Raw genomic sequence first — 12,604 nt, 5'->3', positions numbered from 1 at the left:
GTGGTGTGACTCATTGGTATAAGTACTCATCTAATTGGTGATCCTTTGCCCTCATTTTCAATGCAGCTCGACACATCTCAACTCACCCATTTGTGCGGGCTGCGGGAGAATAAAATAATTTGTGGGACTCCCGATATATCTAAAAACAAATAAATTGTTATTCATCTATTGCACAAAAGCAACAAGAACAACTAAAATATAATAAAAAGGATTTACAGGTGCAAACATAGGCTCCTTCTGATTGCTTTTAGAGGGAAAAGCTGCCCCTAACTGATAGTCTGGTATCAGTATTCTCCATAATAATAGCATATTGGTGAAATAGATTTGGCATGCAACCCAGTGTTTATCTGTGTTTGTGCTCTGGAGAGCTTCAAAGACTCTATTTGCAACACGTTTTTGCAGCGTTAAGCAATGTAGCCAATCCTAAACATATCTTTAGCATTCTTGAATGCAATGGCCAATCAGACATGTTTAAGTTAGATTCCACTCACCGCTCAAAAGACCTGAGTTTTTGTTTAGTGCAGAGTTCTGCACGCTTCTCATAAAAAACAAAACATAGTGTAGACATTATGAAAGATTCAATGTGCTGTCAGCTTCATTGAGTATAATGAAACTGTGTGACATCGCAATTAACTGAAACGAGTGAAAGCTTTTTAGTGATCTTTGAATGCTTTATGGCATGCCAATCACACATGCAGTGGCTTATGCTTTTCTGTTCAAATTAACAGAAGTTTGTGAATGTAGATGCTTTAATTACAAATTATTTAATGGGAGCTTGTTGCTGGGATGTGTAGGTTGTTGAGATACCTACTGTAGATAAATAGTCACTTTGGTGGCTGAACAAAAAAAAAGCTTGACGCTCACTTTCCGAAAGATTCCATTGTCCACAGGATAGATTTCCAAACTGAAATAATATGTATTACATAAAAGTATGTTTATATAAAATCAAAATCTCAAGTAAATAAAGGATTGAATCGATCTGTTTAACATGGAGTCAGGCCGTGAGGTCAAAGACTGTCACTTCCGGTTCTGGCCACGCCCTCAGGGGAAGTCACAGGTCCTTTATTCCCAGAGGCCTTACATCTCCTGCTTCAACCCCTAGGTGGTGCAGACCCAAATAACATTGGGTGAAATAGTTAATTATTTAACACAAAAAATAATCCTCATTTTAGCTCCTACACGTACTGAAATACGATATGACATACGCATGGACTGAAAAAAAAACCCGTTGCGGGTCGCAACAGCTGAAGGTAACAAGGAGCGGACGGGAGAGGAACTGAAACAGCTTCAGTTAACAGTCATAAAGTGCGAGATAAGATCTAAACCAAACATTTTATATTTGATAGCTGTTTTTGGATAGAATATTAAATAATCAGGCAAACTAATACATTTTGACTAATTTGACCATTTTGAATTGAAAATAGGCCTATAATAGATTCATATAATGTATTAATTAGTAACTGTAAATGTGTGGGAACAAGAAACATTAACAAAGCCTTTTCCATCATATGAGGGATGAGATTAATAAAGAATGTGTGCATATTATGAATGAATTTAATAAACTTATTTACCTAGCATTCGTAGCCTTCAGTCAATTAACTTGTCTATGATGAATAAAACAGACTAAATATCAATTGACCCTAGTTTTACATTTTTCACTGACAGATGAAAATGGAAAGACTATAAGTCAAAGCTCAGCTTTAGGAGGGGAAGAGTAAGGGCAAGACAATGAGACTGAGAGAGAAAAAGAAAGAGCGATGGAGATGAGGAGAGAGCAATTATTGACAAAATAATCTTCTTCCCACTGACATGGTTTTAAAGCTATTTCTTATCCATGTTCTGTCCTTCAAACATCTTGAAATGTACAAATATCAGAGAAGTCTATTTTTTTTTCAGGCATGACCTTGTGACCTTAATTACCCTAATGACCTTGAATCCTGGGGATGACCTTGAATCCCCTAAACTAGCTAAAATGTTGGACCTGTGTGATTATAAAACCCTGCCTACAACCCTGACTGCTACTAGCAAAAAGGATGCAATGTTTCTAGGACTAACAATAATTGCAAAAGCAAAAGCATTGAAATATATTTTGTCCTTCCATCTGATATTTTTTCCAATTACTATATCCAGCTATGTTAAATAGTTCACCAGAGAGGTTTGCCTAAACACTATATTTTTTGTAAGGGTCCTACTCACAGCCGCTCTTCATGGTACTCCTGACAGTTAAAATCGAAGTGATTATCAACTTTGACCCCAGCCTATCTGCTCACTGAAATGTTACCCACAAAGATAATAAGGCCGTGGCCTTTTTATTAATGAAATGGGTACTTGCGATGGTGAACACATCCTCTTCATTACCTCAACAACTCTCATTGATGGGTCAGTCAAGGTCAGAACTCTAATTTTCAATCAGGAGTAGAAATATGGACTGAATAGAACATTTCCAGGCTATCCTAAATACCTCTTGTAAAGAGCAAGAGCTTTATTGTTTTGTTGGCTGTGGATATATATGCTTAACAAAAATGCCTTCCAGCTATAGGTAAAACTCTTTAAAGTGAAAATTCACCCCAAAATTAAAATCCTGTCAACCCTCATGTCATTTCCAAACATGTATAACTGTATTCTTTCTTTTGCAGAACACAAAAGAAGATATTTCAAGAAGAGTTACAAGTCACACTTCTAGGATTTGAGCTGTAATTAAAGAGGCAGGCATTACATAAATGAACACCAGCAAGTACCCAGCAAGCAATTAACCCTAAAGTAACAAGCCTCATGGCTGTGAGTGATCCACTTAAAAATGGTATGCCCTTCCCTTGCTAACTTCCCTCCATCTTGTGGACTCGGATGTTCGTCATTATATTCCGCAAGAGCCCACTTCTGGTGGAACCCATTTTTTTTCCACTTTTTTTTCCAGACAAACATAGAAAAGAGCATTAAAGTTGAGTTAAAAAATAGATTTTCATAGCATTGTTATTGTTATGTAAAATGTTAATTAAGATAATTCATTAAATGTAAATACGATTATATTATATTAGCTAGCATACTCAACCTATCGGTACTGTATAGAACCTGTAATTTTACAATGTGTTTAAATGTTATACTTTTGAACAACACAATATATGTTTCACACATGCATTTTTGATGCCACAGTAAATGCCATGAAAGATGAGTTCAACACCAAAGTTCAATGTTAAATACATAATACTTTAAAAACCTAGGACAACTTGACTTTTGATCTTCATCTTTATTTGATTTATGAATCAATGAAGCAAGGGTCACACACTGATCAAGCAAATTGATTAATACCATTAAACATTTTTAACATTAATGGTACACAGTGTCACTCTGGTGACATGAGCCATTAACCAAGTCTAAATTTTAAATCTAAAATTATATTTGTAACATTTATATTGTGGGGTTATATCTATCTTTTTTGTCTATTTTTATTTGCAAAACACTTTCTTAACATTGATAACAATAAAATAATTAATAATGATATTTTTTTTATCAATTAATTACATTTAAATATAAATATAAATAATGGCACAAAAGATTCTCAGTCTCCTGGCCACAGAAATAAAATGTCATCATATTTTTAAAATGACCAAGGAACAAACTAAAATAAAACAAAGCACATAAAAAAGTAACCAAACAAATACAAAATAAAACAATGCAGAACATTATTTTAGAGTCTTCTGCTTTTCTGGATCAGCACAGGCTCCTGCTGTTCTTTGTCCTTGGACATCCGTTTATCATTCTGTACTTTCCTGTTAATCTGTGTGATGGCCACCCATAACAGGATATATCCTAACACCTGCAGACAGTTGACCAGTCCCAGAAACAGGAACCTGGTGAGGGTCACATTACATTTTAGCATGCATCAGTTGGGGCTACATAGACTCCTGCCAGATTTGCTCACCTAAAAGTGTCAGTGTCATACATTCTGCAAGCCCCTCTTCCACCACATTTCTTGTGACCCCATGTCAGACAGGTAGAGTCAATAAGAGCACCAAAGTAAATAGGAGCAGGAATACCACCTTTAAAAGAGTGAAATTACGTTAAAAACAATGCTGTGCCGTACCTCAATGTGAATAACATCTGTAATTTGATTTAAATTCTTGGGGCACTTCTTCTAAATAAACCAAAACATTACACAACTAGGCAATCCAAATGAGAACTTACCCAGAACTCTTACCACTAACAGTAGCATGCCCATTGAGAGAGACTTCAGCTCAGGATCCACAATCCTGCAAGGACATATTAAACATTTAATACAAATTTCATCCTTATAAATATGGTATATATACCATTGTGGAATGAAACAAAGTTGTGATTAATCACTGCAAGATATGTTGTAAAGTAATTAAACAGAACCTCAATGAGATGATGAAGAAGGGAACAGTGCCCAGACAGAACACAAAGAAGGCGAGAGACTGCAGTGCCAGATAGATGTAAAACATTGCAGTACATCTGCTCTCTCGTGAACACTGTCCAAGCACTGCAGAGGAGTTCCCAGCGCTCATTCCCCAGCTCTGGACACATGCACAGTGGTGGAATGTCTGACAAACACATGCAAATGAAAAAAAGAAAAGAAAGAAAAGACACTCAAACAAATGTAATAATGATTTTGAGGTCAAGAGTTAAAGATAGTTGTTCACCATATTCTGTCCTGTGCCACGAGTGGAACTGCAGCCTGCGTGACAAGGAGAGATGTAGGTCACTCCATTCTGTCCACACACTGGATCCCATTGGAAGTCTGGACACCCACAGTCGGCATTGCAAGAAGTGAGAACATCACGGCTTATATGCTGAACTTCTACAGATCTGACAAATAAACAATAGATTATATTATATTACATATTTCTATGACCCTACATAGGACAAGCAGTTTGTTAAATGGTTAGATTGAATTGATGGATAATGTATAGTTTCCATGATGCAATAAGATGTATACAAAGAGTGTGACTGGAGATGAAAGTACCCTTGATAGGGCACTGTGACCCCAGCGACATCAGTATTTTCACAGCTGAGAGCAAAGTAAGGTATGGTGAGAAACAATGCGGCAATCGCAGTGAAAAACGACATTCTTGCAGATCCCAGCAGATCCAGTTTAAACCTCTTCATTATCCACCCACTCAGGAACATCCCCAGAGCCACAAGCGGAATAGATGTCACTCCTACAGAAAAACATAAGCACACTCAGTTTAAACAGCCAGCAAAAAAAAAAAAAAAAAAAAAAAAACATGGCCATAAATATGGCAGTTGCCACCTATGAGAAAGTTGGTCTTCGATGCACTTTGTCCAAATTGCTGTTCCAAATACTTTGGCGTATATGTTATGAATATGGCAAAGGCATTGAATGCCACTACATTGGAAACCAGGTACAGGAGATAGATCTTGTTGGTGAGCAGACGCTTCAGAGATGGCCCAAAATCTAGAAAACAAACAAATAAGCAAATGTTGAGAACAATCTCTTTTACTTATTTATTTATTTATTTTATTTATTCATAGTAGACCATAATAACCCGTTATAATTTATAATAATAAACTACATTAGTTTCCTGCAAACTTATTTTTTTCCAAACCTGAATTACGTTGATCTGTGTTACATAACAGTTGATTTTCTGGAGGATCTCCTGGCCACCATATTTATTCAATACACACACACACACACACACACACACACACGCACGCACGCACGCACGCACGCACGCACGCACGCACGCACGCACGCACGCACGCACGCACACACACACTCTCACACACACACACACACACACACACACACACACACACACACACACACACACACACACACACACACACACACACACACACACACACACACACACACACACACACACACTACAAGGTTGCCATACCTTTAGCTATCTCTGTAATGCTGGATGTGTGTTCATTATGTTTTGAGGGGTTGTCTAGCTCATAGGTTTGGGGGTTTTCAGGTAAAGCTCTTGGCAGGAACCAGAGAGGCAAAGCAGCAAGCAGAGTCAACAGCCCAGAAACCACATAACCCAACCACCAGGCCCCAACCCAGCGAGAGTCCTGAGGGGTGATGGTCACACTCTCTGATAATGAGAAGAAAATATACAAATAAACAATCTATGTGTTAGAATAATATATATGTGACACCTCCACCGGGCTCCCCACATCGTTTCACTATTCGCCCACTCTATGTATTCTGTCACACCTGCTATCAAGAACAGCATTTATACTCCACAGTCACTCAGTGTCTGATCTCTGATAAGAACAAATGGACTTCTCTGTTCTAAATTAGTAAAGTTACTTACCTCATGTCCATCTCAGCTTTCCTTCATCGAAAGACTCTTTATCTTCATCTGTTCCCCATCTGTGTGGTCCCTATCTTACCAGTCCTGCAATCCCACCTGTTCTTTTTCTGTTATCATCCTTACCCAGTCACTATCCATAACGTTAAAACCCTGCACTTGGGTTCCCCATCAAACTGTGTGTTGTCTACCTGAAAGAAGACCAGGCCTTTATTATGAGCCCAGCGGGATCTTAACTTCTCCCAGAGGACAAGCTGATAACACTCCCTCCTTTATCTTAACCACAGAGAGCAACCAGATCTTCATCCCTGCCTTCTCTGTTGTTGAGATCAACCATTCTTCTTTCCGTTCTGCCAGTGAGGTCTTTCCTGAGTCCCTTTCCCTGACCATAGTGGCCACTTATGGGCTATTTTCTCAGGTAACAGGAGTCTCATTTGAACCTTTTTTTCTGGCCACAAAGATCAACCTTAATCCTCCTTCACCGAATCCTCCTACTACTTCACTGCGAACCGAACCTTCCCCTGAAGCATTGGCGATCCCTGTAGCACCACACACAGCTGGTTCCCTATGGTGGGTTTTAGGGATGCACCGATACCGATACCAGTATCGGTATCGGGCCCGATACCAAGCTCATGTACTTGTACTCGTACTCGTAAAAATACCCCGATACCAAAGACCGATACCTCACGTATATCCTTAGCTTATATTTCTTAATTCTTATGAGCACTCTTCCTGCAGTTATAGTGTTGCTAGATTTAATAGTACACTCTAATATTTCACTTTACACTTTCGGCTGTGATTACATTGTTACTCAGTGTTATGTTAAACATTTGTTCTGTGATTTCTTTGGCACTTTATGACAAATTTGATTGTCTTGTTGTCTGTGATTTCTTTAGAACTTTGACAACTTTGTGACAGGCAGGTAAAAATTACATTCATTATGTCCTTGGTTTTGCCCTTTGGAGGTTATTGGACACTGTGAAATTTGGGCTTTGAAAATTTGTGATAAGCTCAATAAGAATGATTTATTTTTTTAAGTTTATTTAAGTTGTTGAAAATAAAGATGCTGATTTGTTCATTAGTCTCATTGTGTTGTTCTTAGAAAATTGCCACATAAAACGAGAAAACCCCCCAGTACAACAGGCATCGGTATCGGTATCGGCGAGTACCAGGAAAAAAATATCGGTACTCGTACTCGACCCTTAAAAAGTGGTATCGGTGCATCCCTAGTGGGTTTCATTGTTCTATCGGGTTCTCCTCGTCTTTGACATGAAGAAATCTTCTAAAAGAGTTAGTACGCCCAAAAATTAACTTATAATTTACTAAATCACCCTCAAGCCATCCTTGGTGTGTATGACTTTCTTCTTTATAAACTATAATCTCTAGCTTCCGGTAACAACAGTCTGCGAGTCTTGTTCCGGCTGAAGAGTGAACTCTGACCCGATGCATTACATAGGATGTAGGAGTATTGTAAGCTTAGGTGAGAATAGAACACCTCTTATGGTTCAAACAAATAGGTCTGGGCAACAAACTCAAGCTCCTAGACTTCCTGTGTTTTTTGTCAAGCGTCTGGTAAGAGTTCACTCTTACACCGGAACTAGACTCGTGGGCAGAAGCTAGTGATTATAGTTTATAAAGTTATATGAAATATGGATAATTTTTTTCATAAAAAATGCATTGCTCTGCCTCAGAAGGTCTTTATTAACCCCCTGGAGCCGTATTAATTAATTTTATGTTGGATGGATGCACTTTTTTGGGCTTCAAAACCAAGTTACCATTCATTCCCATTATATTATATTATAAAGATTGGAAGAGCCAGAGTATTTTTCAATATAACTCTGATTGTGTTTGGCTGAAAGAAAAAAGTCATATACATCTAGGATGGATTGAGGATGAGTAAATTATGCGATAGTTTTTATTTTTGGGTGAACTAATCCATTGGCTCCACTGTGGCATTCCCCTCAGCTGGCTTTGCTGAGGCCTCATATGCCTCCGTATCCTGGGTCATTTTCTCCACTAACCTTTCATGGGCCCCCTGCTCTGCTGGCTTCCCCAAAGCCTGCTATTCTGCCAGATCCCCTAAGGCCTCCTGCTTCACCTGCTCTCTCATGATCTTCTGCTCCACCATCGTGTTTAACTGCTCTGCCACGATGGTTCCAGTTCTGCTATGGTGGTCTTCTACTCTGACAGTGCTTCTGTGGTAGTCCCCTGTTTTTCAGCTTGAGACCCTACCGACCCTCTCACCCCACCCTGGTCCATTACCATATTCATATAGTATTTTTTTCATATAGTATTCATGGTATTTGTCATGGTACCTCAAGGTACTTCAAAGTGGCAGTACTACCATGGTACAGATCAAAACAAACTAAGTAATACTGCACTTATTTTTGGTACTTTCTTTTTAGTTACTTCTAAGTTATAACAATTTTAACTCACCTCTATTCACTAAGCCAATGTCCACGTAAATAATAGCACACAGAGATCCTAGCGAGTAACCGAAAATAGGCCCGATGACTCCGAGTGTGTGCAGGCAACCTACAGAAAAAAAATTGGACTGAGGGACAAGGGTACTTCAGTTTGAGATAAAAAACAACAACAACATAAAAAACAACAACAACAACAATAAAAAACACACAATAATTTTCTTACCAATGTAAAAAGCAGAGTTTTCTGGTAGTGCATAATCATCTATGAAAGACATTCCCAAAGGACCGATGCTGGCTTCCCCGATGCCACGAATAATGTTTCCAAACAGCACAATCACCCATGTGGGTGAGCTTTCCTCTTCCCCTTTTTGGCATCCTATACAACCCATATAGAGTGCTCTGTTGGGTATTTTACTGCATTTTACAATTAAAATATCCCACATGCTTTTCCACATATAACCATGCATTACCGGACATAAGCTGTTGAACAGTATTCTGGGTGTCAGATGAGCATGTGGATCTCACTGTGAAATTATCAGCATCATTAGTGTGGGCGGCAGCTGTATCATACTTGTACCTGTCAGAAACAAACAGACACATAAATAGTAAAAGCATTTAAATTACGGATCTTGAAGAATACTTATCGTTATGAGGTGGATCTTTATTAAATATTTTAGTATGAATATACTAATTATGTGATGGCCATCAATTAATGTATTCAATATTATAAAATAATTATAAAATAATTGATAGATACAATGACTTGAAAACACATCTTTTATAATCAACTTATCTCTTAAAATATCAGATAAGGAACATTTTACTTAATGCTTGGATTAAAATTGTTGAGTCATTAAATTTGAACTTTTCATGAAAATGTTATAAAAGTGTTTTAAAAACATATGAAAATAAACATGAATACAAAGAGTAAAATTCTAGGGACTTATAAAATATTTGTTTGTGTTCTACATCGCAGACACCCTCATTTGTCATTGACCCATGAACGTTACTCACCGGTCCATAATGAAGTGAGGTAAAGCCATTATCAGTGTCCCTATACCCATCAGCAGGACCCCTGCTCCAATGATCTTGGGCCTATGAAACTTAGCGCCAAAGTAGCTTACCACAGTGATGACCAACAGATTACCTGGAAGCAAATGTGACGTTATTTAACAAGTTCTTTGTTGTTTCATAGCAAACCATCAATTAACTGTCCGAATTTGCAAAGTATGAATGGAAATTCAGTCACATTACAGCCTCAGTGGTGTGACTCACTGCTATAAGTACTCATCTAATGGGTGAACCTCGGCCCTCATTTCTCAGTGCAGCTTGACGCAAACTCACCAATTTCAAAACTGCCATCGATGATACCAACAGTAGAACTTGGGATCTCAAACCGCCTCTCGATCTGAGTGATGGTGCTTTTGGTGTAAGCTCCCGTCAGGGATTTGGAGAAATAACAGAAGGCAAGTACACCAATAAAGATCTTTCCAGTCACAAGGGTAGAAAAAAGATTAAGGCAGAAGATTTAACCTTTTTTTTTTTGTCAGAAGTGTAATAGCTATTATACAACACTATTAAAAATAATCAGCAAATAGTGGCTCTACACTTGTTGCTCAATTAAACTTGCATATGGTCAAATATGTCTCTTGCCTTTAGACTTGGGGAGCAGCATTTGGCCTGAGATGTTTTCTTATTATTGCCTGAAAACTCCATTGGTCTGGACTCAAAGAACCCCTTTGGGCTGCCAGAGAAGTTGTGTTCTTATGTGGAAAAATGGAAAATGAAAAAGAAAAAAAATAATAATAATAAATATACGAATATTAATAAAATAAAAAATAAAATTATTGAAACAAATAAAATAAAATTCTTATAATAAAATGCTGACAGACTAAACTATTTTACCTTTCTTAAAAAATAGACAAAAAAATACAGTTGAGAACCATTGCTTAACGTCATACGTTCGATCTTGATGTTACAGTTTCTTGTAGATACAAATCCATCCACCTCTATCATGTCAGAGAGGATTCAAGGCAAAATGCATTGTAATCAAATGCAAACATGATTAAAATATTATTAATTCACAATTTTGAAACACTCACGTCTAGATGTGTCTGAGAGAAGAAGCAGTTGAATATGCGGTTGAAATATGCCCAATGAGGGATCTCTGAAATTGTCTTTTATATTCACCTACAAGTCATTAGACAGTTTTATTAACCTTTAACTTGCACTGAGTGTTCCTTTAACCCAATTGTAGATCAATCAAAAACCATCACATTTACATTCTGTTACAGTTATGTTCAGTTAGTTTTAGTTTTCATGTACATTTAGTTTGTTTTCATCAGTCACATATTCTTTGTCTTTGTTTCCCGCCACTCATCTGTTTGCATGGACACTAACCACTCATCTCAGCTGCTCATCATTTAGTTCGTCACCACTGTGTATTTCAATTCCTCCTTGTTCACTCTTCAGTTGTCGGTTGTTAATTGTGTTAGTGCACACTGCTATGCCTGCTGCCTTTTAAACCTTGTTGATATTTTATAATCCTGTCGTCCGTCTTCATCTTCATCAGACCCCATGTGACACATAGAGTAGGTTTTTTAACAAGTTTACAGGTTGATGTCTTATTGAAAGAACAAAAATTCAACACTTTTCACCAAATTGAAATTGACTAATTGACTATATTTGTGTTGCAAAAATAGGTTCCCTTTCATTCCGTTCGGCCTTCAAGTGAAACTAAAATGAGCCATTGAAGATTGGCGTGCAAGACTTGCATTCCGCGCCCCGCCTGCCAGTGCGGGTATAAAGCGGAAGCGAGCGCACACACATTTGCTTTTTGCTTCGGAGCCGACCGGTTGTGTCCTCTGAGTGGATGAGCTTTACGGAAGAATTTTCATTTTCTTCACACTCTACGAATCTGCCCTTTCTCAGGATCTCTCTGTGTTGGTGTGACGGCGCTTCAGTGATCTTTGCTAGCTCCCGGGTGCCGGTTGTGACTACACACGATCTACATCTTTCAAAAGAGCTGTTTTCACAGCTGGTACTCGGTTGAGTGCACACAGAGGGCTTGCAGTTTCCCCGCTGTGTTGCCGCGTTGATCCCTGTGTGCTTCAGCACAATAAAGAGAGTATTTTTTCTGTGAAAGAGCAACACGGGTGAAGGTCGCGTCCTTTTCAGGATTACGTTTCATCCGTGTGTTTCTGGATGCGGTCTTATTCTGCCGCCGGTTGATGGTCATGATCGCTGCTTCTCGTGCTTGGGCCTCGCGTACGCTGAGGCAGCATTCGAGAACGAGTCATGTTCTCACTGCGGGAACATGACCGTCGCGGTGCTAAGATCTGAGAACCCTCAAGCGAGGGGGGAGTCCCTTTGGAGATTCCCCAATCTAGTTCTTCTAGTTCACTTCAGAAGAAGGCTACTTCGGCTAATCCCATTGGTATTCTGAGGGTTACTGTGAGGAATGATCCGCCGGGTGAAAGACCCCCGCGGGCTCCTCACTCCTCTGCTTCGCTGCCATTGGAGCCTCTGGAGGAGCGTGCTGGGCCATCTTGTGTTGTCCCAGTTGTTTCCTTCGGGGCTCCGCTGGAGTACCAGATGTCGATCACTGCATCGGAGGGAGAGCGGTCATCTTCTGGAGATGACGACCCGAAGCAGGTAGGTGTTGCCCCGCACACCCAGACCCCTCTCTCAGCTGCAGTAATGCCTCCGGAGTCCGGTCCCTGCCTTCCACCTCGCTGCCCCTCCGCAGGGGTACGCCGGTGGTCCGGGTCGGCTCGCTGGTACGGTCTCTCGAAGCCTGGCTAGCGCTTCCGAGGCCGTCCAGCTGGCTCATCCGTACCATTCGGTTTGGCTTTGTAATTCAGTTTGCCCACC

At 39.3% G+C, this 12,604-nt stretch overlaps 1 protein-coding gene across 3 annotated transcripts; it reads right to left on the bottom strand.

Annotated features, from left to right (window-relative positions):
* Positions 1 to 3,229: 3,229 nt before the first annotated feature.
* On the bottom strand, positions 3,230 to 10,511 carry LOC143741657 (solute carrier organic anion transporter family member 1C1-like). Of its 3 annotated transcripts, XM_077233949.1 has the most exons (14): positions 10,385 to 10,511; positions 10,076 to 10,217; positions 9,746 to 9,878; positions 9,202 to 9,308; positions 8,955 to 9,107; positions 8,742 to 8,840; positions 5,883 to 6,086; positions 5,270 to 5,434; positions 4,982 to 5,177; positions 4,659 to 4,824; positions 4,375 to 4,559; positions 4,183 to 4,247; positions 3,920 to 4,037; positions 3,230 to 3,848 (listed from the first exon to the last, which is right to left on the bottom strand). In XM_077233949.1, the coding sequence occupies exons 1-14, from the start codon at positions 10,445 to 10,447 to the stop codon at positions 3,686 to 3,688; spliced, it is 1,959 nt and encodes a 652-aa protein (XP_077090064.1). In that variant the 5' UTR covers positions 10,448 to 10,511; the 3' UTR covers positions 3,230 to 3,685. The 3 variants fall into 3 exon arrangements, with proteins under 3 accessions (XP_077090064.1, XP_077090063.1, XP_077090062.1); XM_077233948.1 differs by lacking the exons at positions 10,076 to 10,217; positions 10,385 to 10,511 and having other exon boundaries at positions 4,982 to 5,026; positions 5,117 to 5,177; positions 9,746 to 9,914; XM_077233947.1 differs by lacking the exons at positions 10,076 to 10,217; positions 10,385 to 10,511 and having other exon boundaries at positions 4,659 to 4,754; positions 4,972 to 5,177; positions 9,746 to 9,914.
* Positions 10,512 to 12,604: the final 2,093 nt, after the last annotated feature.

This window comes from Siphateles boraxobius, unplaced genomic scaffold (assembly GCF_051911475.1).
Source record: "Siphateles boraxobius isolate OS27281-9 unplaced genomic scaffold, OSU_SipBor_1 19, whole genome shotgun sequence".
Taxonomy (NCBI): domain Eukaryota; kingdom Metazoa; phylum Chordata; class Actinopteri; order Cypriniformes; family Leuciscidae; genus Siphateles; species Siphateles boraxobius.
This window is presented reverse-complemented; position numbering and strand designations above follow the sequence as displayed.

Bases quoted from the DNA above. Each gene is read 5' to 3' on its own strand.
- LOC143741657 (XM_077233949.1), bottom strand. From the start codon at position 10,447: ATGGAGTTTTCAGGCAATAATAAGAAAACATCTCAGGCCAAATGCTGC. The intron at 6,087-8,741 runs GTGAGTTAAAAT...TCTCATTATCAG, and splicing joins CATTGGCTTAGTGAATAGAG to AGAGTGTGACCATCACCCCT. The intron at 3,849-3,919 runs GTGAGCAAATCT...GACCCTCACCAG, and splicing joins TATGACACTGACACTTTTAG to GTTCCTGTTTCTGGGACTGG.